The 27,863-nt window shown below is 32.5% G+C and overlaps 2 protein-coding genes across 2 annotated transcripts in view; one reads left to right on the top strand and one right to left on the bottom strand.

Moving 5' to 3' along the window:
* The window catches only part of LOC114341884 (ribosome biogenesis regulatory protein homolog), a 62,278-nt gene extending 48,557 nt beyond the window's left edge, over window positions 1–13,721 (top strand). Inside the window, exon 5 of the mRNA XM_028292696.2 lies at window positions 7,174–13,721. The gene's annotated coding sequence lies outside the window, so the exon portion shown is untranslated. The remainder of the gene's footprint in view (window positions 1–7,173) is intronic.
* Window positions 1–26,988, bottom strand: part of LOC114341959 (uncharacterized) — a 50,210-nt gene extending 23,222 nt beyond the window's left edge. The window contains exons 1-2 of the mRNA XM_028292770.2: window positions 26,831–26,988; window positions 7,189–7,343 (exon numbers count right to left, since the gene is read on the bottom strand). Of these exons, the coding sequence (XP_028148571.1) occupies window positions 7,189–7,343; window positions 26,831–26,936 (261 nt within the window). The 5' untranslated portion in view covers window positions 26,937–26,988. The remainder of the gene's footprint in view (window positions 1–7,188; window positions 7,344–26,830) is intronic.
* Between the last annotated feature and the right edge of the window lie 875 nt (window positions 26,989–27,863).

Here is a 27,863-nt window from a genome sequence, read left to right as displayed (position 1 = left end):
TAATATGATAATTCTACTAGATCTTAGTTTTGCATGTATTATCTCTAAATTAAGTAAAATTATTAAGATTAGCACATATAAAAAAAGATGTTTAGTTATGACCACTAAAAAGATATCTGATATGGACCAAAATAAATGGCAAAATAATGAGCCGTTCTGGTTAATTCTAGAGCTGTTGCTCATGTAGCCTTCAAGTTAAGACAATCGATAACTTAATGGTCTTCTTTACTCGATTTAGTTTTAAGTCTTCGATAGCCTGTCACAAAACAGGAGTCGGAAAATCCCTAGTTTTAAAATTAGATAACCTAGAGTTATCGAACAAATTTACCCTCGATAATTCATTCTGAATACTATAGAACATAGTAACTAATGAATGAGCACCAAAGTATCGATGTTTTAACATTAATAAGAATAAACAAAAGATGTCCATCAGATCAATAAAAAAGATGTCTACTAAACCAAGTTAAATATTGAGCAAATCTTAGTAAGTAAGTAAAGTATATTGTAATTAATAAATATGTTATCATATAATGTAAAATAATTCATTCATACTAACTGTTTTTCCTATACTAACATAACCTCTCCTGGTGGGCATTTAACCGTACCTTCACGTTGGTGACTGCTGTTAAGAACATATTTTGTTGTTTCAACAAATTTATGTTCGAACCGAATTGGTTACGTTCCTTTCATTGCATGCTTACATAATGACTGTAAAAGAAATCATTCATACTAACTGTTTGTCCTATACTAACATAACCTCTCCTGGTAGTCGTATAACCGTACCTTCACGTTGGTGACTGCTGTTAAGAACATATTTTTGTTGTTTCAACAAATTTATGTTCGAACCGAATTGGTTACGTTCCTTTCATCGCATGCTTGTAATCATTTTTATACATCGCTTTACATACATTCACTAACTTATTATCATTACTTTATTAACGTTTACACATATTTATTACATTTAACCAATACTTAACTGACCTGCTAACATTTTTTTCCGACAGTCTATGTAGCTATACACTCTAAATTAATTTATTGTCATAGATAAAATATAGTGTATATATGTATTTTTATTTTAACAACACTGCTTATTACACTATGTAAAAATGGCTTTTCTATGACAACATATACATCATATCAGCATATCAAACAGTTGTTTGTGTTATGCTATATTGTTATGTGATTTTTCTAAACATATATTTCCATTTTTTTACCTGAGACCGGAAGTACAATGCCAACCTACATAGTATTACCCTCCTTGCCGTAGATAAAATACAGTATGCGAATCGCAATACCATTTTTTTGTTTGGTGATTTTCATGATACTACCCAACTTTCCGTAGAAAAGACTTGTACGTGAGATGTTTGCTGGTTTGGCCACAGCGTAAGAATGGTATATGTTCATTGTAGGAATGTATGATAGGAGGGAGATCGAGGATGTTTGCTGGTCATACTGTAAGTATGGTATACGTTCTTCTAGATGGCTTGGGCATAGTTACGTGTTGCAGCCGACAGGTGGCGATTTGTATGACGAGATTATCAACTGTGATCGGATGTTTGATGGTTTGGTCATACTGTAAGAATGGTATACGTTCTTCTAGAGGGCTTGGGCATAGTTACATGTTGCAGCCAACAGGTGGCATGATTAGGCGAAGAACTGTAATAAACGTGGAATCCCCATTAAGTTGACAGGTCACAATATCTCCAATAGCAACAAATATATCACCGTTTTGGCAGTGTTGCCATGTTTCTCCTTCCCTTCGATGTCTGTTGCGCTAAAATCAATAGCAACGAAGATATGATATAGTGCTGTTTTGTCATTGCTGACATCTTTGTTTTTATGTTAACATATTCAATATCCCCTCTTTTTCCCAACGAGACCATATTCACACGAATTGGACCAATAGAAACGAAGATATGATATAGTGCCGTTTTGGCAATGTCTTTGCATTTGATTTTCATGTTAACATATTCCTTCAGCCTTCCGCTTTCCACCAAGACCTCATACACGATGATCGATATAGTAGAAACGATGATACGATATAGTGCCGTTTTGGCAATGTTTTTGCGTTTGTTTTTCATGCGAGAATATTTAATATCCCCTCCCCTTTCCAACGAGCCACCTAACACCCCGCTCCGACCAATAGAAACAAAGATATGACGTAATGCCTTTCTGGCCTGCTCCGATGCATACAACACATACTATGTTCATCCCCATTTTTCTTCCCCTTTCCAATGATACGATCCGACAAGTCGTCGGCCTCCACCATAAAAAGCGTCAAAAATGAGCAGAATGGACCTTAAAATTTTTTTAAAATTTCCCCAGAATCTGGGGAAAAATTGATTTTCTATCTCACTCTAACACACAGGCTCTTATGGGAGGCGCTGTTGCCAGATGTTGTGAAACGTCCAGTTTTTCAGTAGATCTGGGGAAATTTTATTTTTGTGCGCTCGAACTGTTGCTGCCCTTTTACTGCCGTGGTAATTAATCGATTTTAATTTTGAAAATTGCAAATAAAAGGTACAGTACACTTCTATAAGCAAAAAAAAATTCAACTTGCTATCTGCTTTATTTTCAGTCCTGTAACGTTTTGAAAAAATGAATTTTTTGTGCGAAAGCTGGATTGCAAAATTTATTTTGGAAAATCTATTAAACGATCTTAATGAAATTTACAGTATTATTTTACTGTATCATAAAGTTTTTCCGAATGAAATATGAAGGTCCTAAGTGTAGCATAAATGGTTGAAAAACGTAAAATGCGAATACTTGTTTTTGTATGGTTTTTTCGCAATTATTGCTATTTTGCAACTAGGGTAACTATTTTTTAAATTTTTAACCAATTCTATATTGTAGGAAATTTAATTGCGCAACTTTTATGTTAGTACAACTTTTCTCGGAAATGAACACTTTTAAAGTTATAATCAAAAAACGAAGAAAAAAATCGAATTTTCCGGACCTTTTTGAGAGGGAGGATAACTCAAATATTATTATTTGATTTATTTTCAAGCAATTTCTGCAAAAAAATTTGAGTCACCTCTCAACGTCCATCTCAAAACAGATGCACCCTGGACTACAATGGAAACTCTAAATGCCGAAAGAGATGATGCTCATAATGAAAGATTTATTGTTTCTGTTATCTTTTTATGATAGGTACATACAGAGTGAGTTTTATGTATGGAAACACTCAATTATCTCAAATACGGCTTACACGATTTTTATAGGTTTTGGTAGGTACGGGTTTTCTAATGCGGCCGATATTATAGTGCTAATTACATTGTTGTCATATTTTCCGTTTTTCTGGAAATTTAATGAACTTTCTTATTTCAAATGGAACACCCTGTATATTTTTTATGTTTTGAATTCCCTAAGAAATACTGATAATTTTTCATGTTATATTCCCTATACCTAAATACCATAATTTCGGAGTTATTGCTACATTTATTTAAAAAAAAAATTAATAAAAATCAATTTTTGACCCGGGTAAACACTATTTTAGGTTGTTTGGATCATGGGAACAAAAAAGATCTTTTATAATTTTTCTCTAAAATTAATCGTTTCCGGGTTATAAACAATTTAAAACTGAAAAAAATCGAATATTGACGATTTTCAAGGTTCAAGAACACAAATAAACAATTTTATTTTTGAAACTGCGATGTACCCAAATTCAACCTCAAGCCTTATTTTATCAGATACCGATAAGTAATTTAAGATTGTTTCATTTTAAAACATTGTAATTTTAAATGTTAATGCAGCCCGATCGCCCGTCCTCTCATATGCACTTCATTAAAAATTAAAAATCAATGTTTTAGAATAAAAAGACCTTAGAACAAAAAATCTTATGGCAAGCTATTAGAAGAAGAGTTGGGCTTGAATTTAGGTACTTTATAATTTTAAAAATTATATTTTTTACTTTTGTTTTTGAACCTTAAAAATCGTCATTATTCGATTTTTTTCAGTTTTAAATTGTTGATTACTCGAAAACGATTAACTTCAGAGAAAAATTACAAAAGACCTTTTTTGTTCCCAATGATCCAAAGAACCTAAAATAATATCCACCTGGGCCGAGAAAATTGATTTTTATAATTTGTTTAAATAAAATTTTTTTTTTAAATAAATGTAGCAATAAGTCCGAAATTGGCATTTAGGTATAGGGAATATAACATGAAAAATAATCAGCATTTCTTAAGGACTTCAAAACGCAAAAAATATATAGGGTGTTCCATTTGAAATAAGAAAGTTCATTAGATTTGCAGAAAAACAGAAGATCTGACAACAATGTAATTAGCACTATAATATCGAACGCATTAGAAAACCCCTACTTACCAAAATCTATAAAAATCGTGCAAGCCGTTTTCGAGATAATTGAGTGTTTCCATACATAAAACTCACTCTGTATGTATGTGTATATGACTTATATTCTTTATAAAATGATGTGTGTTGGTTTGAGAATTAAGTAAGGAAACTACTGAAGGAAATGCATAAGTTTATTGAGAAGTTAACAGCTTAGGATACAATACGATACTGAATTCTAAATTAATGAATATAAAATTTCTAAAAACCTTTTATAGTCCTGGCACATATCATTGACACCTCGAAATTATCAGCGTGGATGTTTCTCATCTCCGATGTAGACTAGATATTGGAATAAAAACGCACACAGTGGCGTGCTCGCCATAACATACGTACATAATATGTATTATACAGAGAGAGTCTGTAATTTGGAATAAATTCAATATCTCAAACACTAATTGTTTTTTTGAAAAATGCTCAGACCAGTCGATTAGTATTTCAAATTGTCCTTTTTGACATGCAATAATAATGTATATAGGGTGTCCCAATTTAGAGATATGACGTCATCGTTGATTTCCTTAAATGGCAACACTGTCATTTTGATAGCTATTTTGATAGGGAGTGTAAAGTTATACACAACAGCAAAATATGAAATTTTTATTCTCTACCATTAATTTACAAGATAATAGAAAATAACAAAGTTATGTCTGTAATGTGGAATAAATTCAATAATTAAAATACTAATTACTTTTTTGAAAAATGCTTAGACCCGTCGATTAGTATTTGAAATTGTCATTTTTGACATACAATAATAATGTATACAGGGTGTCCCAATTTATAGATATGACGTCATCGTTGATTTTCTTAAATAGCAACACTGTCATTTTCATAGCTATTTTGATAGGGTGTGTAAAGTTATACACAACTGCAAAATTTCAAATTTTTATTCCCTACCATTCACAAGATAATAAAAAATAACGTTATGAAAAACAAGTAATCAAAGAATAATTGAATTTAATTATTTCAAATAATCAAATGCTCATACCGTTGCCCATTGACAATTTGACAATAATTGTGGGCAACATTATAAGTATTTGCTTAATTGAAATAATTAAATTCAATTATTATTTGATTACTTGTTTATCATAACTTTGTTATTTTTTATTATCTTGTAAATGGTAGGGAATAAAAATTTGAAATTTTGCTGTTGTGTATAACTTTACACACCCTATCAAAATAGCTATCAAAATGACAGTGTTGCCATTTAAGAAAATCAACGATGACGTTATATCTCTAAATTGGGACACCCTGTATACATTATTATTGTATGTCAAAAAGGACAATTTGAAATATTAATCGGCGGGTCTGAGCATTTTTCAAAAAAAAAATAATTAGTATTTGAGATATTGAATTTATTCCAAATTACACCCTCTCTGTATACAGGGTGTAACGAAAATACAGGTCATAACTTAAATCACATATTTTGAGACCAAAAATAGTTCGAATGAACCTAATTTACCTTAGTACAAATATGCACATAAAAAAAGTTACAGCTCTTTGAAGTTACAAAATGAAAATCGATTTTTTCGAATATATCGAAAACTATTAGATTTTTTATTGAAAATGGACATATGGCATTATTATGGCAGGAACATCTTAAAAAAGAATTATAATGCAATTTGTGCACCACATAAAAATTTTATGGGGGTTTTGTTCTCTTAAACCCCCCCAAACTTTTGTGTACGTTCCAATTAAATTATTATTGTGGTACCATTAGTTAAATTCAATATTTTTAAAACTTTTTTTGCCTCTTAGTATTTTTTCGATAAGGCAGTTTTTATCGAGTTGCGGCTTCTTTTTTAATATGTTTACATAAAAATTGTATGGGGGTTTTGTGTCTTTAAACCCCCCAAATGTTTGTGTATGTTCCAATTAAGCTTTTACTGCGGTACCATTAGTTAAACACAGTGTTTTTAAAACTTTTTTGCCTCCTTTTATTTTTTCAAGAAGGCACTTTTTATCGAGATATTACTTCTTTTTTAATATGGTTCAAAATATACCTAAAAATGTAAATCATAAATAAATTTTCATATTATTACCAAGTCTCCATAACCGTACTTAGCCATATACAAATATGTGGTGGATTTGACAAATATTCAAAATATCTCGATAAAAACTGACTTTACGAAAAAGTACTAAGAGGCAAAAAAGTTTTTAAAACAATGTGTTTAACTAATGGTACTACAATAATAATTAAATTGGAACGTACACAAAAGTTTGGGGGGGGGGGGGTTTAAAGGAACAAAAACCCCATAAAATTTTTATGGGGTGTCCAAATTTCACTATAATTTTTTCTTAAGATACTACTACCATAAGAATGCCACATGTCTATTTTCAATAAAAGATTTTTAATAGTTTTCGATATATTGGAAAAAATCGATTTTCATTTTGTACTTCAAAGAGCTGTAACTTTTTTTATGTGCACATTTGTACTAAGGTAAGTTAGGTTCAATCGAACTATTTTTGGTTCCAGAATATGTGATTACATTTATGACCTGTATTTTTGTTACACCCTGTATAAGAAATACATGTTCGGATTATCCGTGCTTTTCAATTGTCCGTGCCACCTCCGGTCCCGAGGAGCACGGATAATCGGGGTTCTACTGTATTTGGTGATTTTTCTAGTGACTTTCTGGGGTGTGAATCTGTCTTTTTAGTTTACTCCTCCTGGTTTAAAAACAAAGCATAGTATATGTTTTGCGAATCTTAAGCATTATTTTAAGTCATATATCCGAAAAAAAAATAAAATAAAAAATATGCAATTTTCCTATTCAAAAGACTAATTACTTTTTTTTGACATTACAATTATTGTATTTTTTGCAGATTAAGAACACTTACCGGATCAACAGTTGGGAATTCGGCCTCTTTTTCAGCGGCTCGATGTATTATACGAAGCATATATTTAAAGAAGGCATTTCGGTTTTTTTTGACCACAGGATCGTCAGACTTTAAATTACACAATTTTTGGATCCACTTTTTGCAAATATGTCTGTCTAAAAACAATTACTAATGTTTACAAAGCCTGACATATCAGTGGAAAGCATAGACATCTTTATTAAAGATGATGAGGAACGTAAGTCCTGGCTATAGATTGTATTAGCGATTTTTTTTTGTATATAGTTCTTCTAAACTCCATAGTGAGTCCAAGCCCAAACACAGTAGATGAATCATAAAACAATCTTCGTTTTACAACAATAAAACATCGTTTTTGTTTTGATCCATTTTGTAAATAAAACAGGATATATACTCTGGGCTAATTAGCAAAATACAAGGAAAAGTTATTTACCAGCAATTTTATTGCTGGAATCGAATCTTATGATTCTATTTAATAATATAGGTATGCAAAGTCCGCACATATTGTGCTACTTTTTTTATAAACAAAATGGCGCCCGAAAATCGTATTTTTTTTCAGTTTTTGCTCTATAACTCCAAAGATTTTAACTTTACACCAAAAACACCCAAATAAAAATTCACCGTAATTAAATTCTGCATAGAGACGTGTTTTTCCCGATTTACTTCGACGAAAATTTTCCCCGTAAAATGCGGGTTTTTCCAACAAAATTTTTAATTTTCAACTAAAATTTTAGATAAGTAATTGTTTATCAATAATTAAATAGCTTGGTAATATAAAAGCTCTTTTTGTACAGATTACAATTACAGAAGCCGATTTAAATTGAATGAACAATTTAGCAACAATTGAATTGTTAATTAAAAATTTACGGTCGCTATAATATCCACAATAATTATGATACATAAGAATAACTATGATTTTTGTATAAAAAGACACTGTACCTATCTAATGTACTTTACAGAATTGAAATTGGACTATTTAAGCGGCCTCAGGAATATTTTAAAATTATAAACAATTTTTTAGCTTATAAACAAATAGAATATCTCGGGAAATATTAAATTAAATTAAATCATGAAAACGGTATTGAAAAAAAGAGGCAGGACGCTTCTTTTAAAAGAAAAAACGTTTAATTGTGATTAGTGGTTCCTGAGATACAACCGGTCAAAGTCGACCGGTATTTACGGCAAAGATATAAACAATAGGATTATAATTTTCGAACCATCACCTTTTTATTTCAGTCCTCTTTCTCCACACCCATTTTCATATCTTTAAAATACTTACAATAGCCAAAAATAGCAAAATTCCAATCAAAAATTAGGTTGGAGAAAATGTAATCTCAAAGTTCAAAATCGGTATACGTTAAAAAAATGTATTTTCTCGGCTTCCCATGGAACAATTTTCTTCATTCTTTTGATGTTCCCAAGTAACTCGAGTAGAGCCATCGAACTAACTCATTATTAAATGTCAAAGTTGCTTTTGTTTTGTTATAAGAAATTAATTTATTTATTATAACAAAATTTTAACTTGTTTAAATAAAGATTGCTTAAATAATTATACAGCTTTCATTTGAGAATATTTGAGTTTTTAACTTTAAAAGATACACTTGTAGTAAGTTTATCTAAAAAAGTCTAGAACTGAAAAAAATATGTAGTTTTCTTTTCTTATAAATAAATTAATCTATTATACCAAAACAAAAGCAAGTTTGACATTTAATAATTAGTTAGTTAGATGGCTCTACTCGAGTTACTTGAGAACAAAAAAAGAATGAAGAAAATTGCTCCATGGGAAGCCGAGAAAATGCATTTTTTTTTAACCTATACCGGTTTTGAACTTGGAGATTACATTTTCTCCAACTTAATTTTTGATTGTAATTTTGTTATTTTTGGCAATTTTCACTCGTAATATCGATAGTTTTTATTATATGTAATAATATATGAAAGGCACAAGGGAAAAACCCCCTTAGTCAATTTTTTCAAGAAGTGGGCTGATGACGCTATCCAGTGGCTTCAAACGAATAGTTTTTAAACATTTTATTAGCTTCTGTACAAAACACCGTCTATCTACTAAAATCCACGTTAGAAAATATGCGGCACTGGGGAAAAACCCCGTCAGTCAATGCATTTGTATGGAAGGACCCCGTGAGTCAAATGATATTGTAGTAATCCGTTACCGGAGTTGGTTTAGCCTCCAGAATTGAAAAAACTTAAATGGTTGTTTTCTCGAAATTTACTTTTTTTGACTGACGGGTTTTTTCCCTGTGCCCTTCATATGTTATGAGTATTTTAAAAATATGAAAATTTGTGTAGTGAGAGAGGACCGAAATAAAAAGGTGATGGTTTGAAAATTACGATCCTGTTGCCTATATCTTTTCCGTAAATACCGGTCAACTTTGACTGACTGTATCTCAGGAACCACTCATCACAATTAAACGTTTTCTTTTAAAAGAAGCGTCCTGCCGCTTTTTTTCCAATACCGTTTTCATAATTTAATTTAATATTTCCCGAGGTATTCTATTTGTTTATAAGCCAAAAAATTGTTTATAATTTTAAAATATTCGTGAGGCCGCTTAAATAGTCCAATTTCAATTCTGTAAAGTACATTAGATAGTTCCAGTGTCTTTTTAAACAAAAATCATAGTTATTCTTATGTATCATAATTATTGTGAATATTATAGCGACCTTACATTTTTAATTAACAATTCAATTGTTGCTAAACTGTTCATTCAATTTAAATCGGCTTCTTGAATTATAATCTATACAAAAAGAGCTTTTACATTACCAAGTTATTTAATTATTGATAAACAATTACGTATCTAAAATTTTAGTTGAAAATTAAATATTTTGTTGGAAAAGTCATCATTTTCCGGGGAAAATTTTCGTCGAACTCAATCGGGAGAAACACGTCTCTATGCAGAATTTAATTACGGTGAATTTTTATTTGGGTGTTTTTGGTGTAAAGTTAAAATCTTTGGAGTTATAGAGCAAAAATTGAAAAAAATACGATTTTCGGGCACAAAATAGGATTTTGTTTATAAAAAAAGTAGCACATTATCTGCGAACTTTGCATTACTATATTATTATTACATAGAATCATAAGATTCGATTCCAGCAGTCAAATTGCTGGTAAATAACTTTTTCCAATAATGTCCTATTCTCCGATAATCTGCACTAGTGATGTAACGAATATTCGCATTCGCATTCGCGAATATTCGCATATTTTTGCATATTCGCGTCACATTCGCATTCGCGAAGTTTGTGCGAATGTTTTGCGAATATGAATATCAGAAAGAAAAATAATTAGAAGATAATATTAGGTTAATAAAATCAAAATCTATTCACTTCTCATCTTTTTTTTTATTAAGAAAAGGTAACTCAACCTCGTGTAATCACGTTATCAGTGTTGAAGTTATTTTATTATTTGGTATTATTTAATAAAGCTTAAGAGAAAACGGAATGCTCAGAAGTCGATACAACAACGAGCTTTATCAACTTTATAAGGAAACGCCTCTGTCAGACTGCATTAGAATACAAAGATTGCAATGGACCGGATATGTGATAAGAATGGGAGAGGATAGGCTACCAAAAAGAGCACTGAACGCTAGAATGCAGGGAAAGAGACTGGTTGGAAAGCCAAGAAAGCGCTGGGAAGATACAGTAAACAGCGACGCACAAGCCCTTTTAGGAGTCCGTGTATGGAGAAGAGCAGCCACAGACAAACAAGGGTGGAGGCAAAAAATAAAGGAGGCAAAGGCTCAATTTGGGCTGTGGTGCCGTAGAAGAAAAAGAATAAAGCTTAATCTTCTTATTATAAATTTAGAAAACATTACAAAAATAGAAATAAATTTAAAAAACTGAATATTCGCATTCGCATCCGCATTCGCGAATGTCAGTAGCAGATATTCGCATTCGTATTCGCGAATGTTCAAAAAATGATATTCGTTACATCACTAATCTGCACAGACTAAAACTTCATAAGGGAAGATTCATTTTGGGACAGCATATTAGCCCAATAAATGACCGTTTTGGAGTGTAATTTCCAGGGGCAACTCTGATTTGCATGAGAATTTGGATTTAGGTTCTACTTACCCTCCACTTCAAAGTTGAATTTGTGCCGTTAGTTGCTTTTACTGGGGGAGGGGGGTGACATTTACCCCTTCTCGCGGGGTAAATAACGCGCGTTTAAAATAAGGCCGGAAATGGATAAGTTGACTTATTTTAAGTACGTTTTGTTCTATAAAGTTTTTTACGTTAGTCAATACTTTTCGAGTTATTCGCGATTTAAAATGTTAATTTTTCGACAAAAAAACTACGTTTTCAGACTGTTTTTCCCAAATAACTCAAAAAGTAAATATTTTATCGAAAAAAATATTTTTAGCAAAAGTGTAGCCTATAAAAAAACGAAAAAAATGGTGTACCAGTAAAGTCTACAAATTGAGTAGAAGCAAAGTTGTAGCTCATGAAAAATACGTTCTTATTCGTCTAATTCCAAATCGAATAATTCAACGTGAAATCATCGAAGAAAGGAGCGTTTTTCGGGAAAACCTTATTAACATTTTTAAAGTATCGAAAAAAAGCTTATTATTTGTTTTTACAAATGTTGACAACATCAAAAATAAACGAGTTACACTGAAAAAAATAGTTGGCCCCTTTTTTTTGATAAAAAATCCTGAAAACCTCCCTCTATTTAGCACTCTAAATGAAATTAATCGTTTTTCTTTACCATCTATTTTAACTGTATGTGTATTGTTTATATGATCTGTAAGTTTGATTGGTTTGAAGTGATTATTTTTGAAAACATTTGGTTTTACAGTAAAAAAAATTTTCTAAAAATTTTTGAAAAATTTCATTTTTTCAAAATAACTTAAAAAGTATTAGGGATAAGAAAAATCTTAAACAGTAAAAAAATGTAGGTTTTGCTATTATAAATATGCTAGTTTCATTTTGTTTCTCCGTAAGACAAAAATTGGTTAAGATATGGCTGTTCAAAATTTGCATACACTCGTGATTAGTGACCCATTCAAGCTTTCTCAATTATAACCCTTTCAAAAATAAACACTTTAAACCGGTGAAACTGACAGATCATATAAAAAATAGATAGGTAAGTAAATTGTTTGTAAAGCGGTAGCGATTAATTTCATTTGGGGAGCTAAACACGGCGAGATTTTCATGATTTTTTACAAAAAAAAGAGGGCCAACTTTAGTTTGAGCGTAACTTGCTTATTTTTAATGCTAAAACTTTTGTTAACAATTAAAACAAAGCTTTTTATAAACACTTTAAAAAAGTTTAAATGGGGTTTTCCCGAAAAGTGCTTAATTTTTCGGTGATTTCACCTTGAAATATTCGATTTGGAATTAGACGAATAAGAACGTATTTTTCATGAACTACAACTTTGTTTTTATTTGATTGATAGACTTTACTGATACACCATTTTTTTGGGTTTTTTATAAGCTACACTTTCGCTAAGAATATTTTTTTCGATAAAATATTTACTTTTTGAGTTATTTGCGAAAAACCGTCTGAAAACGTAGTTTTTTTGTCGAAAAATCAACATTTTCATTTGCAAATAACTCGAAAAGTATTGACTTAAGTAAAAAACTCTATAGAACAAAAGTTGCTTAAAATCAGCCAATTTATCCATTTCCGGTCTTATCTTGAACGTATGTTTTTTCACCCCCGAGAAGAGGTGACTTTCACCCCCCAAGTAAAAGCAACCAACGCACTCTTTCAACTTTGATATGGAAGGTCAGTAGAACCTAAATCCAAATTTTCATGCAATTCGGAGTTGCCCCTGAAAATTACAGGGTATCGCCGAATTTCCCGTTCATTTACTGGGCTATATGTCGTGAGAATCACATCAGCGAAAACCAAATATAGGATTCAATGACTATTAGAAGGACTATAATATAAATTTCTTGTTTTTGTCATTAGGATTGCTACTTACAAACATCACAAAAAAGTCTACGTTTATTTTAATTTATTTAAAGTAAGTTCTTGTAGATATTTGTGATGATAATCATTTTTGGAAATAAACTTAAGAAACATATTTTTTACAAATTTAGCAATCTAATTTATTGAATGTAATTAAAGCTTCAGAAATATTAAATATTTTGTTTAATAGTGTATCTCGAGGCTTGATTTATTCCTATGTCGCCGCGTCTATGGTCAGGACCCAAACAATTATAAGAGTTAATTTGAATTCATTTTGACAGTTAACAAAAAAATTTCAAAATTTTTCGTCAAATGTAGATTTAATTTTCAAACGACTGATCTGTTTACCTTCTTTAAAAAATGTATACGAAATAAATTTTTGAAATAAATGAAAATATAATTGGAAATAAATGGAAAAATAATTGTCGAAAAAATGTAAATATACGAAATAAATTGTCTGAACCATTTCAAATGCCTGTTGTAAAAATCGTCATATGTAATGTACAGTTTATAAAATTAGAATAAGAAATGTTAATTTTTAAAAAATGCAGTTGTTAAAACCTTAAAATGAAATAAATGTAATAAACCAATACACGTATAGTTTTCTTTTCTACCCATTCTTTACGAATATACTTCTTCTCTAAGCGAGCAAAAGAGGACTGGATGGAACAAAGATGTCGTGAAATGGAAGAACTACAAAGAAAACATGACGAGTTTAATATACATAAAAAGCTTAAAGAAATTACCTACACTCAGAGAAAAAGAACTCCTCACTTTATGAGAAACTCCAAAGGTAACATAATTCTCGACTTGGATGAAAAAAAGGAAGAATGGACTAACTATATAAAAGAGCTCTTCCTGGATACGAGGCCACCACAAAGTATACGAATACTGGTCCTAGTATTTTAAAAGCGGAAGTAGAGAAAGCCATCAAACAGAGCAAAAATGGGAAATCTCCAGGCCCTGACCAAATACCATCAGACTGGCTCAAACTTCTGGATGACGATAATGTCTCACAATTAACAAACATTTATAACCATATATACGAGACTAGAATGATGCCACAGATATGGTTGGAGTCCACATTTATTCCACTCCCAAAAAAACCTAATACATCATCATGTAAAGACTTTAGACTAATTAGTCTCATGAGCCACTCTCTCAAGCTACTTCTTAAGATAATTCTTAATAGAATCAAGCAGAAATGTGAAGAGACAATGGGAAACAAACAATTCGGTTTCAGAGAAGGATTGGGAACAAGGGAAGCTTTGTTCTCAATGTTAACATTACTTCAACGATCATGGGAAGTACAGAAACCAATTTACGTCTGCTTTATAGATTTTGAGAAGGCGTTTGATAGAGTTCAACATGATAGGTTGTTTGAATATCTAGAAATGATTGGAATAGATGATAAAGATCTGAGACTTTTACAATATCTATAATGGAATCAAGAAGCTTCTATTCTGGTAGACGGCAAAGAAACAGACAAAATTTGCATTCAAAGAGGTGTCAGACAGGGTTGTGTGTTATCCCCAACTTTGTTTAACGTATACTCAGAAATAATTTTTAATGAAGCCTTGGAAGGACAATGTGGAGTTCGAATCGGGGGAGAAACTATTAACAACATCAGATATGCAGACGACACCGCGATCATGGCTGAAAATATCGAAGATCTTCAATTCCTTATTGATCGAGTCACTAGAGAATGCTCCAGTAACGGACAACATAAATGCAACAAAGACAAAGTTGCTTGTGGTTAGTAAACAAGACGTCGGCCCTATGCAACTAATTGTCAGTGATGAATCAATAACAAAAGTTAACCATTTTAAATACCTAGGATGTTGGATAAACGAGACACTAAATCCGGATGAAGAAATTAAAACTCGTATAGAAATTGCAAGAGGAGCATTTATGAGACTTAGATCTATTCTGAGCAACTCTCAGCTGAATTTACAACTAAGAATCAAGTTCCTAAAATGTTATGTGTATCCTGTATTACTATATGGATGTGAAACCTGGATCATGAAGGTTAACATGATGAACAAATTAGAAGCCTTTGAGATGTGGTCGTATCGTAGAATGTTCAGAATATCTTGGGTTCAACGCATTTCAAACAGAGAAGTCTTAAACAGAGTAGGTCAAGGCGAAGGTGACTTAATGAAGATGATAAAAAAGAGAAAACTTGAATATCTGGGGCATATAATGAGAGGTAGCAGATACAGGATGCTGCAGTTAATACTCAATGGAAAGATCGACGTAAAAAGAGGAATTGGTCGAAAGAAATATTCATGGCTCCGAAACCTTCGTCAATGGACTGGCTTATCAGCAGATCAATTGTTACATGCCGCACAAGATCGAGAACGATATCGGCAAATTGTTGTGGAAGCTACCCACGCCTAAAAATTTGGGTACGGTACTTAAAGAAGAAGAAGAATACTTCTTCTTAGGGTGCCTGTCCGTTCGGAACGTTGGCGATCATTCTGGCTATGATGATTATGTTGGTTGCTATACGGAATAGCTGTGTTGAGGTATTTCTTCTCTCAGTTTAGCAAGCCAGGATATTATTCGTCCTGGTGCCCTTTTTTCTTCAATTTTACCGTGCAAAATGCATTGGAGTAGCTCGTATCTGCCTTGAATTCTCATTATATGACCGAAGTAGGTACTGCAGCTTGGCAAGAAGAGAAAATACCCGACGACTAGAAGAAAAGTATAGTATGCCCGATCTATAAAAAAGGAGACAAACTCCAGTGCAAAAACTACCGTGGAATCTATCTACTATGTACAGCATATAAAGCTATCACGTATATTATAAACCAGCGGCTCCAACCATTAGCAGAAAATATTATTGGAGAGTATCAGACGGGCTTCCGACGGGGAAGATCGACACTGGATCAAATATTTATAGTCAAACAGATCTTGAGCAAAGCATGGGAACACGATGTTGATGTTCACAGCGTGTTTGTAGACTTCAAACAGGCATACGACTCGGTCAAAAGGAACAAGCTATACTATACAGGGTGAGGCAGATAAAGGGCCTATTAGAAATATCTCGAGAACTAAAGGTAAGAGAATCAAGAAAATTGGAATACGCAGGGGTTTTGAATTATGAACTATTTAATGAAAATATTTTGGTCTCTTTGTTACTTCCGGTTATACCGGAAGTTGATTATAACTTCGTTTTTTTAAATGGGACACCCTGTATATTTTTACATTTTTAGATTCTGCTCGATGTCTTCTTTCTTAAAATATGAGATTTTGTATTATTATGGGTAGTTTAAACGATAATTAAGGTTTTTTATAAATTTTGTAGCAAACTTCACACCCTGTAGAATTGTACTGATTTGATATGAAAAACTCCATTTATGTTCAAGTGATTTTTAATATAGTCTATTATTATCAAAAATTAATAATATAGCGAAATGTTTAATTTTAGTATACAGGGTTGGTTGAAACTCGGAATGAGTATTTTCTGAGTTTTCTTAAATAGAACACCCTATATTTTTTAGGTCTGGATCCCGCGTATGGAAAAAATGTTGATTAATAGCAAGCTGAAAATTTGTTAATAGCTTAAGGGTGTCTAGTGGGAAAAACTTTGATATATGGGAACACTGGAACAGGAGAAGTTTTAATTGTGGAACAGGTTAAAAATTTGGAACGGTCAGACCACGAAAACGGCACATGTATTTTGTCCGACAGAACAGACTTAAACTCTCCGAACAGAGATTAAACTCTCATGCAAAAATCAGACTGCTATTTATCACCAAATGGGCGTTTTAATGGGTGGAACATGTAGAATATGTCACATGACAGGAATTATGACATGTGATAAATAGCAGTCTGATTTTTGCATGAGAGTTTAATCTCTGTGCGAAGAGTTTAAGTCTATTCTGTCGGACAAAATAAATGTGCCGTTTTCGTGGTCTGCCCGTTCCAAATTTTTAACCTGTTCCACAATTGAAACTGCCCCTGTTCCAGTGTTCTCATATATCAAAATATGATATTTTATAGTACTTTTTTATTTATTAAGCATTACCTGTACCTAACTGCTTTAATTTGTAAGTTATTCGTAGTTCTTTTAAGCCAAACATTAATTGCAACAACAATTACGTGAAATTTTATTAAGTTTGCCGTGAAAATATTTAATCATAAATAATTTTTCGAAAATAAACACGTATTAATCTCGACTGACCCTTAATTTATTAATACTGGTTGATATATCAAAATACCTACGTAGTTAAAATTGTTGGTGTGTTTAATATTAATAAATACACGCAATATTCTATCTAGTTGGCTATGACTTTGACACTAAATATGCTTAAACTAAAATAAGCTTTGCTTAAACATTCTACTATTTTTGAAGTTCCAGTTGCTTTGCTACCATTACTAATATGAATTTTTCTAATGAGGAACTGATTCAGATGTTTTTTTGTCCTAAGATAGTAGAACAGATAAAAATGTGCTACTAGCAATAAGAATTTATCATCAGCAATTCCATGATAGATGACAACCAAAAAGAGAAACTTTTCAAAATTTACTGGAGCAGTTTCAACGAACTGGACATGTAGATTACGAGAAATCTGATCGAACAAAAACTATTGTAAATGATTAAAATAAATTCAATGTTAGTGTCACTGAAAATCTGCATATTAGTATGAACGTTCTCGTAATCTAAGTGTCTATGGTTTGTTTTTAATGATATAAGGATCATTCTAGATTAACATATATTTATTTTCAAAAAATTATTTATGATTGAATATTTTCATGGCAATCCTAATAAAATTTCACGTATTTTTGTTACAATTAATGTTTGGCTTAAATAACTACGAATAACTTACAAATTAAAGCAGTTAGGTATATGGAATGCTTAAGAAATAAAAAAGAACTATAAAATATTATTTCATTGCAATACTAAAATATAGGGTGTTCCATTTAAGAAAACTTAGAAAGTGATCATTCCGAGTTTCGACCCACCCTGTATACTAAAATTAAACATTTCGCTATATTAATAATTTTAATAATAACAGACTATATTAAAAATCACTTGAACATAAACGGAGTTTTTCATATTAAATCAGTACAATTCTACAGGGTGTGAAGTTTGGTACAAAATTTATAAAAAACCTTAATTATCTTTTAAACTGCCCTGTATAATATTACAAAACCACATATTTTACGAAAGAAGACAGCGAGCAGAATCCAAAAATGTACAAATATACAGGGTGTCCCATTTAAAAAAACGAAGTTACAACCAACTTCCGGTATAACCGGAAGTAGCAAAGAGTCCAAAATATTTTCATTAAATCGTTCATACCTCAAAACCCCTGTATTCCAATTTTCATGATTCTCTTACCTTTAGTTCTCGAGATATTTCTAATAGGCCCTTTATCTGCCTCACCCTATATATTGGCTGAATTGGCAATACCACACAAGCTAATAAGACTCATTAAAGCCACAATGGATGAAACTCGGGCATGTGTACGAATAACAAACCACCGGACAGACTTTTTAAAATTTTTGCAGGGACTAAAGCAAGAAGATGGGCTGGCCCCAACATTGTTTAACCTGTCACTGGAGTATGCGGTTAGGCAAATGCAAACTGGACGAAGAAACCTACTGACCAACCGAACGGTTCAACTGGCCGCTTATGCTGATGATATTAATATTATGAGTAGAATATCAACAGGAGCACAGGAAACATACGCAGGTCTAAAAATGCTAAATGCAGGTCTAAATACATAAAAATGGTAGGTCTGGAAATTAATACAGAAAAAACAAAAATAATGACTCGGACGAGAAGGATTATAGTCCCACAAAACATTATGCATGAAGATGACATTGAAACGGTTGGAAAGTTTACATACCTGGGAGTAGAAATATATGCCGACGGATCAGAAGATACGGAAGAGAATCACGTAGACAAACAAAGCTTATTTTGCCCTCTCCCATATAATTCGGTCTAAAAGTGTCCACCGAAATACAAAGATGAGAATCTATAAAACTTTAATTCGACCAATAACACGCTATGGCAGTGAAGTTTGGGTCCTGAAAGAAACATCCAAAAACAAACTCGACACATTCGAAAGGAAAATACTGAGGAGAATACTAGGACCTGTGAGGGAAAACGGAATATTCAGAAGTCGATACAACAACGAACTTTATCAACTTTACAAGGAAGCACCCCTGTCAGACTTCATTAGAATACAAAGATTGCAATGGGCCGAATATGTGATAAGAATGGGAGAGGATAGGCTACCAAAAAGAGCACTGAATGCTAGAATGCAGGTAAAGAGACCGGTTGGAAAGCCAAGAAAGCGCTGGGAAGACACAGTAAATAGCGACGCACAAGCCCTTTTAGGAGTCCGTGTATGGAGAAGTGCAGCCACAGACAAGCAAGGGTGGAGGCAAAAAATAAAGGAGGCCAAGGCTCAATTTGGACTGTAGTGCCGTAGAAGAAGAAGATGGACACGTGGTTCGTAGAGGTGACGAAAATTTAGACAGATTGTTTCTGGAAAGGTTCCGGGGAGAAGACCAAGAGGACGGTCATCAATCAGATGGTCCAACCAAAGTCACCAATGGAGAAAATTTGTTAGGAGTATTGAAGGAAATTACGATCCTTAGTAATGGGAGAAAGAGAAGAGCCTTGGGTAAACCAAAGAGAGGTCAAAGAGTCAAGATCGGGGAGGGAAGTGGACCGAGAGAGATTATTCTGGGCTCAGCCTATCTTCCTTCGGACGATCCAGCAGTGACCAACCGGTCAGGTGGAGTAACCACTGCAGGAAAACAGGGATGTACCAACGCACACCATAGGACCTGGTGAAGACTGAACGCCAACAAAAGGAATGAGTCATTAATGCAATTTTCTATCACAAATAATTTAGACATATTAAATGCAGGCAACAACTAACTTTCAGAACTAAAAGTAAAATGGAATTAATATACATTACATGGCCAGAATACTATATTTACAGGTATTAGAGAAGCCAAGTGAGAGACACATAGAAAAAAAAAAGAATGTGTGTGTACTTTGTACGCACGTAAGAAGTTATACTTCTATTATATGATTATAAACGAAATTAATATACTTTTTGTTTATATTTTATTTAAATATTAAACTAATTTATACTTACTACTTCTCAAACATTTTTATTAAAACAGTGCCAAAAATTAAAATAATAAAAGAGTAAAACACACACAAACACATTAAAAATGGCACAAATGATTTCTGAACATTAATTATGGGAAAATTTTTTAACTAAATACGTATTTTCTGAAAATAAAATTATATAATAAATATACTTGCACTCATAAAATGTATAAAAAAATAAAAGTTTCTATTGGGATTCGAACCAACTTATCAGCGCGGTTGGTATTGACGTTGTATTGGGGTTCACTCGCATTAAACGCTTCGCCACGGAGACAATGTGTCATTATGTGCGAAGATCGACTAACTAAACGGATTAAACTTTTGGCGTTTTTGAATTATGTAAATCAAATTATTTTGATTTTGAATTGAAATGATTTAGAATTGAAAAAATACAACAAAACATAGAGTAAGAAAATAATATATTAGGTGAATATTGATAGAAATTTTGATGGTAATCAAATTATGCAAATAAAAGTATTACATACTATGTATTTTGGTAGGTTCAAATAAGTAGGTACCTATGATACATTTACAATTATTACGTACCTGTTGCTTTAAAAAGTGTTTAAAAGTCACTACAATTATAAACTTTTTTGTTTCTGTCCTCACAACAATAATACTAATATATTATACATTTGTTTACCTTCATATTGAACAATTATTTATTATTGACAGATCATTTCAACACCCAATCAGAGCCCGTATAACGACTCATACCATACTGTCGGTGTGCGCATGCGCGCAGATCAATATAAATTCACCCTCAATCTCAATCGCGCCTAAAGAAGTATAACTTCAAAAACTCGATCGCATCCAAGTCGAAGACGTCTTACACTTACTGTATAGAAGAAATATACCAATCAATATTATACAAACCATCGAAAACATCTACTTCCATAATGGAATACAGGCAAAGATAAATGGAAAACTAACACAGTTTATACCAGTACAAAGCGGAGTCAGACAAGGTGACTCGTTAAGCCCACTGCTCTTTAATATAATAACGGACGAAATAATAGAAGCAGTACGTAAAGGTCATGGTTACAGAATGGGGAACAAAGAAATCCAAATATTATGTTATGCAGACGACGCCGCATTAATCGCCGAGACAGAAGACGATCTCCAAAGATTAACACACTTCTTCAATACAACAGCCAAGAAATATAATATGATAATATCAGCAGAAAAAAATCAAATGTATGACATCTAAATACCCACTACGATGTAAAATCGAAATTGATGGGAAAATAAAGCAGGAAGCAAGATTTAGATATCTAGGAATAGATATAGGGGAGAGTTGGACAAAACCGGGTACCACTCCAAAAACCGTCTGTATCTTTTTCTATGTGAGAGTAGCAAATGTATGCTGCAGATTGAAATATTCTTAAATGACTTAAGTTTAATATGCCAATGTCAATTTTTAAAAATATTCTTAGAATTTTAATTTTTTTTTATTTTCATGAAAATATTGCAAAATACCCGGTTTTGTCCAACCGGTATGATAAAACCGGGTAGTAACCTAATTACCATGTAAAAAGACTAATGGGCAGAAAATAAAATATTTATTAAAAGTATGTGAACAAAAATCGAAAATCTATGAACAGAAGTCACAAATAAAAACTTCATCTACATCATCATAGGCACTACTGGCGTCATAAGCCCATTTGGTGCAAGACACACATTTTATCCAGCCTTCCTTTGCATTATAATTTGAAAATAGTTAATTGTAATATAGACACGTATCGTCATTATTATCTTCTTCCTTCAAACTCTCCAAAATGTTCTTTTTGGTGCAGCCTTTTTTACCATGTTATTTCTTTTTTTTTGTCCAGTTCATTTAGTTTTAATTTTTTTACGACCGGAGATTTTTTTATTTTTCCTACTAGCTCTCTTACTCTTACTAGCTTCTTCAACAGAAGAAGCCACATGTTGTAGTTAACTAAAAGCAAAAAAACCATTGCAGAAACTGGAAGTAACAACAGGTCTGATAAAATCGGGTACCCGGATTTGTCGATTTCCGGACTACCCGGTTTTGTCAAACTCGTAAACAAGACATTAAATGTTATTTAAATTTTTAAGTTATGAAATAATATTCAAAATTTTTGGCCAAATTAAAGGTAATATACTAGGTTACATGTATTAAATTTTGAAATGGCCATTAGTTATTCATTAGAGGAGAAAACAGCTAGAAACTTACCTTAAAAATCGAGTTTCCTGCATCAAAAAACAGGTGTGGTCTTACTGCTCCGGCACAGATTACTCAAATGAGGTAGAAATGAATACACACGACTGTTGGTGGTAAAGGGACACTAATTTTAACGTTGTCTAAATAGCAGCAGCCAGTTAGAAGAATTAAGGGGTACCCGGTTTTGTCCAACTCTCCCCTAACCAGTTACGGAGATATTGAAGACGAAGTATGGTAACAAAGCTTAAAAGCAAGTAAATTGGCGGTGTCTCTTAATGACACAATCTGGAAGAACAAACACCTAAGACAAGGCACAAAGGCAAGAATCTATTGGGACCGTGCAAGTTCGGAAAAGCGACATCTATTTCTACGCTCTGAACTTTTATTCGCACTTTAATTATATTGGCCAATCATATGGTCCTGGTTACTGGATAATTGTCAAGGCCATAGTCCAAAAAAAAATAATAAGAAGAAAAAATAAGATTTAGGTTGTGTTATTCAAACGTAAACAACTGTATGTAGTAAATAAAATTAGTTATTAAAATGCAGTACTGCAAGCAAAATACAATTAATTAAATTTACCTTTATATAATAATTGCATATCATATCAATATTGTGAAGCAATATATAATTTTTCTTCTTAAATGACAATAGGTATGAAATGTACGTCAATTTGACAATTTCAGTTGACAATATGAATTATTTAAGAAAGTTGCAATATTTCTCCACTATTCGCGCACGATCGTTTCGCGTATCCCTTCCAAGTACTTGCACACCGCGAATAAAGCAGCAATTAGACCTATATTGACATACATGGCGGAGAAAAGACCTGACACATCTAAAACGAGACGACTACTAGAAACAACAGAGATGAAAATACTTCAATGAATATCAGGGAAAAGTCTGTTGGATAGAGAGAGAATGTGCGATGTAGAAGACATAAATGGATGGGTGACAAAACGGAAACAGGAGTGGAACGAACACATTAGTAAAATGGCAGATGGTAGAATAGTACGAATAGCACGAGATAAGTCACCAAATAGACGAAGAAGTATTGGCAGACCAAGAAAAAGATGGTGCGATAATTTAAACATTTTATGAGGCTAGTATTCAAGAAGAAACAGGCTTTAAAGCCTACATACAAGAAGTAAGAAGAAGAAGAAGGTATTAGAGAAGCCAAGAGAGACACATGGAAGAACACTGTGAGGAGATTGAAAGCACTTACGCTTTTTCTAGACTACGAAGGAGAAGAAAACACAACCAAATAACTCAGTCTAAATGATAAGAGCTGCGCTAACCGGCCAGTCAACACAGCAATCTTAAACTTTTAGCCAAGAAACGAGGAAGCAAGAAGATCTAGCGAGACTAGAACACATAAGAAACAACGACATCAGACAACAAATGGGAATAATCCCAAAATCTCCAAAAAAAGTATTAGAATGGACCCCCTCAGAAAACCAGCAACCTCATGGATAAAGGGCATCTCCAAGGCGATGTTGGAAAGAAATTAAAGAGATGAAGACTGCCACAATAGAAATGAGTGGCGATTAGAAACGGAAAGGCGTATGACCGGTTTAATATATCTATTAATTTTAAGATCAGATATGAGACAGTAAAAGGATACGTAAATATCTTCATATTCGGACATAACATATTCAAACATTGATCAGACGAGAGGCAGTGGCGGCTCGTACCACTTTAAGAAGGTAGTGTCACAACTCGGGCAGCCGCCAAAATTTTTAGTGACGGATTCACGATATTGTCAAAAAAAGGTATACTGACAACAAAAGCTAAAAAAAATATGCGCGGATACTTTTATCTTATGTACATATCTTAAGTTTATTGATCTGAGGTGCCAAGCAATTGTCCAACATTGATCAAAACAGTTCCGTAAATTAATTAATAATAAAAACCTCTTAACCTACCACCAGCATTTACTGCTGATAGTGCTTGAAAATTGTTATTACGATTTAGTCTCTATTTACCAATTTATAAAAATAATACTATTTCATTATTCACACACATGCACAAATTTTTGTAATGTAACTTTTAAAGTTTACGATATATGAAGTTCATTCTTCTATTTTTTGGTTGCAAAGTTTTCAATGACTTTATAATTAAAATTATCAATACAATTTACAAAATGCTTTTCTGCAGATAGCATTCCTAAAGCACTAGTCGATGTAAACATCGAAAAACAGCGTTCTGCTTCAGATGTTGATATAGGAATGGTAACTAAATAGTCCTGTCGCCAGGGGGGGTACAACGGCCTCGTTAATTCAGATGGACTTACCCAAGTTTTTTTTATGTATTTTGACCCGTAGAACACGAATTTTTTGGGTAACAGTTGATCCGGATGTCGATAAGATTGTTATAGACCAAGAACTTGAGGAATCAAATAACAGCGATTTTTGGCAAAACAAAACAATATTTTGTATTTTTTGGGTCATTTTAAGCAAAAAATATTTCTACAAGTTTTTTAGTAGGATGCACAGTTTTCGAGATAAACGCGGTTGAACTTTCAAAAAATCGAAAAACTGCAATTTTTAAACCCGAATAACTTTTGATTAAAAAATAAAATAGCAATTCTGCTTAGCGCCTTTGAAAGTTCAAGTCAAATTATGTCGGTTTTGATTATTTGCATTGCTAAAAATTTATTGTGTTATTGTTAAACAAAGCTACAAACAACTAGTGCGTGAGTGATGTTTCTATGATTTCTCATTTAAAATCGAACGAGTAGGTAGAATAGGTACTAGTGCAATCAAGACTATTTCTACGTTACATGCGTTAAAACGCATGTAAAAGCACGGGAAACCCTACGTGTTTATAGCTTTGTTAAACAATAAAAAAATAAATTTTTACCAATGGAAATAATCAAAACCGATATAATTTGACTTAAACTTTTAAATGCGGTAAGCAGACTTGCTATTTTATTTTTTAATCAAAAGTTATTCGGGTTCAAAAATTGCAATTTTTCGATTTTTTTAAAGTTCAACCGCGTTTATCTCGAAAACTGTGCATCCTACGAAAAAACTTGTAGAAATATTTTTTACTTAAAATGGCCCAAAAAATACAAAATAGTGTTTTGTTTTGCCAAAAATCGCTGTTATTTGATTCCTCAAGTTCTTGGTCTATAACAATCTTATCGACATCCGGATCAACTGTTACCCAAAAAATTCGTGTTCTACGGGTCAAAATACATAAAAAAAACTTGAGTAAGTCCATCTGAATTAACGAGGCCGTTGTACCCCCCCTGGCGACAGGACTATAAAATACTTAAAAGTTTAATAGTTTCTTCAAATGTGCTTTTTGAACCTTCCCTCTACAATAAAACCGATAGCGAAACAGCCCCAGAGGTAGTACTTAATTCGTCTCGCTAATACAGTACCTACTTCTAATTCAGTTTTAAACCGAGTTTTGCTTAAAAATTAAAATTGTCTCCAGTCTCCATGGTTCATTAAGAAATGATTCGGAGAACTGATGCTTATAAGCAGAAAACTTCTCCGACATAAATAAATTAGAAGCAACTAAATGTCCGGAGAAGGTAGACCTTTGAAAGATCTGGTACTTTGAATAATATGAACCTTTAAGTCGTTGTCTAATTCGGCGCTAAAATTGACCAGCTCCTTAAATATGCCTCTATTTTCTGAATTTTCTTTTTCGTCGTGACCTCTTAAAGCTAACTCGAAAGCTCCACAACACCTTATAACATTTGTAGTTTTTTTTCTAGCGAAAAACCACCAAAAAAAATTTTAAAATACTAATCTTTATTGTCAATTAATAAATTAAACTTAAGAAATAATCAAAATATTATCAAAATACCCACGATCATGATGCACCAAAAGTTTAATTATAAATACAAAAACTTTTTAACAGAAAATATACATAATAAAAGCGACAAACCAGCACGTAAAGAAACTCAAAATAAATAGACCTGGCTTCATACCCTCGTGCCTGGCACAGAGATTCTAATGTTAAGGTATACTAATAGTCCAATATAGCTCTTTCTCTGTCACTTACATATAATGCTCGTAAAATCTTTCTCTCTTTACTCGTGCCAGTACTGACTTCGGCGCGAAGGAGATTCTCCTGTCGAATACTCTCCGCTGTCGGCAGGGATTGTATTGCGCCCATAGTTGCCATATTTTATATAATTTATGAAGATCAAAAGAAATACACACAAAAAAATTAATAGGAATTAAAAAGTTTTGAAGATAAAAAATATGTTTATGGATAGTTAGCAAGGTAGTGCCATGGCTCTATGGCACTACCTCACGGGCCGCCACTGACGAGAGGGATCTTTTTCAAGAAACCAAGAACTCGACAGGATATATAAAAATATGCTATATTTAGAAGTATATTTAGAATATACCTTTTTTTAATCCCATTGCCTCCACTAACGGTTTCGCCAGCTGCAAATTATTGAAAAATTCTTCATCGTAGATATCAGTTTGCGCTTTATTAATTGCCTCCGACATGTTTCTACTGGAATTTAGGTCTATAGGTATGACAATTTGTCAAAAATCGATATTAACGACATGTAATAATCATCAAAATAGATTGGATGTCTAGGCCATTTGGCATCGATTTGCATAGGCGTATCAAATAATTTGAATAAGAAAAACATTAAATACATTTATTATCCTAAAATTTATTATTTCACTGCATTATGGATTTCGCAACAAATATTAGTACTGGATCCGAATCTAGGTCGGCCTTCACCCATCGGCTTTTCGGATAAAACAATTATGATGATACTCTAAAATGTTGATGAGTGGCGAATAATAGTACATTATATACCGCGGGACTGAAGTAGTACATTTAATCCTGAAGGTAAAGTTTATGGCCCGACCGCAGGGAGGGCCATAATTTACCTGAAGGATTAAATGTACTTCAGTCGCAAGGTATATACGATACTTTTCGTACTTCCGGTATGATTTTATTAATTATTTCAATAATTTCAATCAGTTTTTTCTCTCTTCAACTCATTTAATAAACTGTCTTTAAAATAAGTTACCATAGTAACATTGCGTTGTGACAGTTATAATTTAGAAACATTGTCATTACTAGTGTCATTGTAAAGAAACATTGTTATTGATAATTATTGGTATCATGAGTGAAGAAGGTGTATCTGATATTGATAAAAGAGCAGCCGAAGTAGGTGAAGAATTGTTACCACCGAAATCTAGAAAACTATACGAGCAGCAGTACGATGCTTTTAAAAAGTGGTGCCGCTTAAAAAATGTGAGACAACCTACTGAAAATGCGCTGTTAGTCTACTTCGATGATAAATCAAAAGCGGTTTGTGCCTCAACTCTCTGGGCACATTACTCAATGCTGAAATCGGTTATTAACATTAGAGAAGATATTGATATAAGTAAATTTCCAAAATTATTAGCTTTTTT

The sequence above is a fragment of the Diabrotica virgifera genome, chromosome 8 (genome assembly GCF_917563875.1).
Source record: "Diabrotica virgifera virgifera chromosome 8, PGI_DIABVI_V3a".
NCBI classification, from domain to species: Eukaryota; Metazoa; Arthropoda; class Insecta; order Coleoptera; family Chrysomelidae; genus Diabrotica; species Diabrotica virgifera.
This window is presented reverse-complemented; position numbering and strand designations above follow the sequence as displayed.